Below are 6000 nucleotides of genomic sequence, written 5' to 3'. Positions count from 1 at the left end.
AATATTACTTTCATAATGCTAAAAATGGCCACCAGATAAATTATTTAAAAGTAAAAAAGAAATCTAACAATGTCTAGTCATTATTATTGGAAATACGACCTCAAAACCAAGCATAGGATATGTTACAACAAGCATTTTTCGGAACAATGTAAGTGGTTATGATGTGGAAGTCAACCACCTGCAGGATGAAGGAAAGAAATTGCTAACTTGATGTTTATGCTACATATTTGAAGCATGGGATTTCTTATAGTATCATACATGGATAAAATATTTACCATCTTTATTTTTTTATTTAAGTTCAATTAGCCAACATATAGTGTACTTGGTTTCCGATGAACATTTACCATCTTCCAAAAAACCACTGATTTCTTTCAAGTAAGCTGAGACAAGATGACAGGCTTTGGAAAACTGGTGTCTCGATATATCAAGAGAAGATGTGAAAATGACTAGAACTCATGAGTAGAAAAGTTTATATTTTACATATTTAATATATGCATATATAAGTGAATGTTTATTTCATCTCTAAACTATGACCTACAGATTCAAATCTAAACAAACTCGATTTGTTGCTTAAAATTATGCTGTAATATTTTGGATGACATCCATCACCAACCCCTAGGTTGGCCTCTTTCTAGTTGATACCAGTAATATTCCTCCACTTGTGACAAACAAAAGTGTCTCGAGATCTTGTCTAATGTCCACTAGGGGGGTGTAATCACTCCAGTTGAAAACCAGTCCTAGGCAGATGCTGTCAAACATCTCTAGTTAAGTAAATTCCACGTTTTTCTTGATGTCCCATTTTCTAATTATCTGAAACCTAATTAAAATATTGGTTCCTTTCTGGTGAAAACAGTTGATTACTATTACTATTATCTATTTTCTTCTCCATTATGTTTTGTAAAAATTAGGAATTTAAAGCAGTTATATGTAATTGTTACTGAGGAATAACACTGCTAAATTTTAACAAAAGGGGGGGGGAAGGATTCATAGATCGAAGTCCGTAAGATAGAGCAGCTGAAGTCCATCTTCATCAGAATGGGAACTTTATATAACTATGCTGTTAATGACTAACCTACATTCAGATCTTTTCATTTAGCTCAGGCCTTCTTTCTTTGAGCCAAACATTATTTTTTCCTTGTTTTCCTTAAAGCAACTTAAATTATTACTATTACTGATTGGAAAGTATAGTCAATAGTAGGTAAGTCTGATCCAGGAGTATATCTAATCTTTATTTTTTGCATTCACCTGCATGTATGAGTCCAGATGCTAAAACTTATTTTTAGTCCCTCAATTTCTACAAGACAGATGGAGGGAGAGAGTATAAACAAGAACTTGGACCAAGGTTAAATACCCGTTAAGGGTTATTTTCATGTGCTCATGTGATTGTTTATATCCAGACACAATAACTAAATGCAAAACAGAATGTAAGACTCTCAATTTATAGTTTGTGGCTTAAAAAGAATCTCTTTATTAAGCCTGTTACAGTATAATTCATTTTTTTCAAATATAAGTACAAAAAAATTCTAGGATTGTCACCAAAAATGTAAACAATGAGAGATGGTATTAGAGATTATTTTCCTTTACTTCTGCTTCTCTGAATTTTCTATTTTTTCGACAATTAAGGTGTATTTTTAAAAAACCATATGCAAATTCTTTTTGCACTCCCTTTTCCCACCAATTTTATCACAGTTTATGGCATATTAAGTAGGATTCTTGGACTGCTGCTGACATTAATCTTGGTTCCTGGGTTTTATTTCAAACTATACTAAAGTCTTCCTAATTTTTGTTAAATGCATTTCCTATTAACCAAAGCTAAAATGTACCCTTCGAAAGTCCCGATTTCAGATAAAAGTGTTCATAGAAGTCAATCGTCTTGTAAGATACATAGAAAGTGAATATTCTATGCAATGTAAGACAAGACATGGTTCTTCCCTTTCTATTTTCTAGTTTAACAAGGACTGTCAAATTTCTTAAAAGAGTAAACATATATGTTCTTAATTTGGCATTCTATATTCAGTAAAAATCAATTTCAATTTTAATTACTGTGGAATTTTGACAACTCTAGCAATGGCAAAGCTGAATTTCATCTTGCTGTAATCTAGCAAGAAGCAAATACCATTAAGATTGCAAATGTTTAACCCGGTAAAAATGAGAATATATTTCAACCAAGAACATACTATCTAAAAAGAAAAAATAGTTTTGCTATCTAGTCATGAGTTTCTCAGTACATTTCTGCAGACCCTAAATGTTTAGAATAAATGCAGCATTCACATAATACTATAGTCCATGAAAAGAGTATATTCTTTTATTGTCTTTGTTCATACATGTTGAGTTTCAACTTTCAATAATAAAATTCAATAAATTTGATTCCTCAATCATAAAAACTTGCTTTACACGTTATTTACATGTTGCCAAAGTCTACAGCCATACAAAACATCACAAGGATTTGACTCTATGCGTGGTACCATCACACAGGAGGAGGGAGCTAATCAAATAACATACATTCAAAGATTAAATCGTAGATACGCACAGTGTATTTGGCACTGTTAACATTATAACACCTTTTCTCAGAGACAAGGTATTCTTAAGCCTTAGCCACAATATACCAGAATTTTGCTATTCACATCAAAAGCAGCTTTCAAACTTTGTTGTAACAGTAATCAGTTTTAAGATACAAAATACAATCAGAATTGGGAATAGAATTCAAACACTCCAACTTTTTGCTATGCTCCAAGCTGCCATCCTTAAAGTCAGTTTAATTTTATTTATTTTTTCATTGTGGGGAGTGTCAAGAAGAAACAATTTAAGGACAAAAGCCTTAAGTACACATAAAGACAAACAACAGTTCTTTCTTGGGAATGCAAAGGGAGCCCTGATGATGCAGAACTTGTGATGATTTTGGCAGGAATTACAAAATGACCAATGCCACTCAAGTTGGGGAGATTTATACTAGCAGTTAAACTCATGGGGATCTGGAATGCCTATATCTGAATTCAGAATCCCTAGCAACGTGTTTTAAGAGTCTCTTCCTAGGACTATAACAGACTCAGGTCACAAGTTCTAGAGCTACTTTGATGTGTAATACACTAAATACTACACTGCTATGAAATGGAAGGAGAAAAGAAAAGTACAAAGACTCAACCATTGAACTTTTAGCAGCTTTGGCTATATCCCAGTGGGTAATTTGACTAACTTCATTTTAACAAATATTAAATCCCTTCACTTCAATCAGGCCCATTAGATTTAATTCATTAAAGCCACACATATTCCAGAATGTTTATAAAAGACACATACCGTGTTTATAAAAGACACAAATTCAGTCTCAAACTAAGGCAAAAAAGCCTCAATAGAACATGGATCACAGTACAGGGGAACAGAAATCAGAAGTTGTCTAGTAAAGTTCAGAGATATGCTATAGTTTCACACAAAACTTTCAGCAATAAATTAAGACTTAAAACAAAAAGTCTTATAATGTACAAAGGACTATGAAGTGCAAAGTAATGTCACTGGACCAAAATTTAGTTTAATCATTTTATTTCAAGTGTAATTTTAAAAATCATAAGTGGGGTTTTATAATCCAAAGTGGAAACATTTATTCTTCATAGCTTCAGAATATGACAAGCAACTTCAGACCTTGCCTTCCCAATCGTCTTCTTTGCTATTTTTCAAACTTCTAAGACCTAGCATTTAAGCTACTCCATTCTAAACGTACAGTTTTAGACAACTATTGTACACTTAAGATTTTTCTGAAAACAGTCGATCAAATATAAAGAATGGTTTCTGCCCAAGGATCAGCAGTGAGGGAAGAAATATCAAATACCTATCAAAAAATCATTTATTCATTTAAAAAATAACAGAACCAGTGCCGTTCTCTGTCATGAAAGAGAACATGGAAAATTAATTTATTTTTGTAGACTTTGGTAATATTTTATTACCTACACAAGCCTCAATCTTAAAAGAGCTTTTAGGGAAAGTCACTATCAGGATTTACTGAGTAAAAATCCTGGGTACTAACACGGTTTGAAATGTGCTATTCCAAAGAGGAACAGGTTACTGCTTTTGAAGAAAAGAGCTAACTTCCCTCCAATGCTTATTTTAAATAAAAATAGTTAATGGAAACATTTTTAAACCAACTTTGGTACACACTGCCCACCGAATTAAAAAAAAAAAATCACTTTCTTTCCTATTTTAGGAAATTTTCCTACTTTAAGATTATATAACCTTTTCATCTTTTTTTGACTAATACAGTATTTGAATTTTTTAAATTCTGCATTTCAGTGTAGTAAGAGTTCCTTTTCAGATGATCTTTACAATCCAGAACACAGACACCAGAGCAACATTAGCAAGTCACATTGCTCAACGATAATGAGATGAAAATGGACGGATATCTGAAAGTAGGTATGCCCTCTGCTCCAAAGGTGAGCTTTTAACAAGAGACCCCCACATAACTCCATTCCTCTGGAGATCCCTCAAACTCAAAACGGTTCCATTTAGTAAGTCAATATATTATTTTTAAAAAGTAAGTTTGGTCACTAGGAAAGATTGAACAAAAATTATTCCCCTCCCCCCAAAACACAGCCAAATAGCTCTAGTCACCCCCTCTGCTCCCCACAAAAACAGGGAAGCAGTGGAGGCTAAAGCCTTTAAATTTGAAATTTCAGTTCCTAAAACATTGCTGCTATTTGCTCAAATTGCAGGTCTACCTCTTTCCTTCTCCAATACGTCCCCCATTTATAAATTTATTTACACACACACATACATACACACACACACACCCGCATTCATACTCACACATACTCTTACTCTCAAGTAAGACACTTTCTTGTGTTGATAAATTATGAGGATTATGAACTAGGTGTGTACAGGGTTTCATAGGTGCTTTGTAAACATCAGAGTCACTTGGGTCCTTTTCTCCAAAAGCCTGAACTCAAATTACGCAACCAGGGATCATTACTTTCCCAGACGCTGTTCACAGGCTGCATATTGACGAAGGGCAGAGAAAAAGTCCTCATAACTGATGTTTAGGTAGGAAGGCAAAGAGCTGTAAAGAAAGCACAGGGGAAAAAAAGCAATTAGATGATACACTGCAATTTGGAGGGAGGAACTAGAAAGATAATGACCCCAAAGAAGTTAAGGAGAGAAGAAAATAAATTATAAGCACAGAGTATGTCAAACCTTTTCTACTAAATGACTGCTAAACTCACTGTGAGACACTCCAAGTAAAATATCTCTCCTCCTTTCCAACAGAAGAGATGAGGAACTTGTAGCAAGATGGAGATTCAGAATCTATTGTAAAGCCTCAGTCTAAATTAATGCAAAACTGGAGATCTATAATATAAATAAGAGACCTCTCTCAACTTCACTTTAAGAACTCCTTTCTGAAAAAAAAAAAAAAAAAAGAACTCCTTTCTGAGAGCACAGGATGGCTCAGTTAAGTGTCTGCCTTGAGCTCAGGTCATGATTCCAGCTCCCTGATCAGTGGGGAGGTCTGCTTCTCCCTCTGCCCTTCCTTCTGCTTGTGCTCCCTCCCTCTCTCTCTCTCTGTCTCAAATAAATAAAATCTTAAAACTGTCAGAGTAAAGCCACTACTACTTGAACAGTTTATGAAAGCCAGGCTTAACACGGGCAGAGCGGCACAGTACCCTTCTCTGACTATATGCTGAAGCCATGTGGTGAGAACTATTTCCCTCTACCATTTCTAGTTGCTCAAGGAGGCAATTAGTGTGAAGATAAACACTTTAAAGGTAGAATGAATGTACAGCCAGAGGGTTCCCCTTAAGTATTTTAAAACTAAAAAAAAATTTCAATAATTAACATAAACAATTCTCTAATTTATACAGCTGTATTGTGAGGCTTTGGCAATTCCAATCTGTACCAGGGCCAAACCCCTGGTAAGAGTCCAAGCCATATTCAGAGTTCCAGTGATACACACCACAAAAAAATAAAAAAAATTAAAAAAAAAAAAAAAAGACTGAACCAACCTACCATGAGTGAACTCCT

At 34.2% G+C, this 6000-nt stretch overlaps 1 protein-coding gene across 2 annotated transcripts in view; it reads right to left on the bottom strand.

The window, feature by feature from the left end:
- Positions 1–2278: 2278 nt before the first annotated feature.
- The window catches only part of NUS1 (NUS1 dehydrodolichyl diphosphate synthase subunit), a 28795-nt gene continuing 25073 nt past the window's right edge, over positions 2279–6000 (bottom strand). For both annotated transcript variants that reach the window (XM_038526647.1, XM_038526646.1), the window contains one exon: positions 2279–5041. Coding sequence is in view for 1 of the 2 variants with exons in the window: in XM_038526646.1 (XP_038382574.1) it covers positions 4951–5041 (91 nt within the window). In the remaining variant the exon portion in view is untranslated. The remainder of the gene's footprint in view (positions 5042–6000) is intronic.

This window comes from Canis lupus, chromosome 1 (genome assembly GCF_011100685.1).
Source record: "Canis lupus familiaris isolate Mischka breed German Shepherd chromosome 1, alternate assembly UU_Cfam_GSD_1.0, whole genome shotgun sequence".
Lineage (NCBI taxonomy): Eukaryota > Metazoa > Chordata > Mammalia > Carnivora > Canidae > Canis > Canis lupus.
This window is presented reverse-complemented; position numbering and strand designations above follow the sequence as displayed.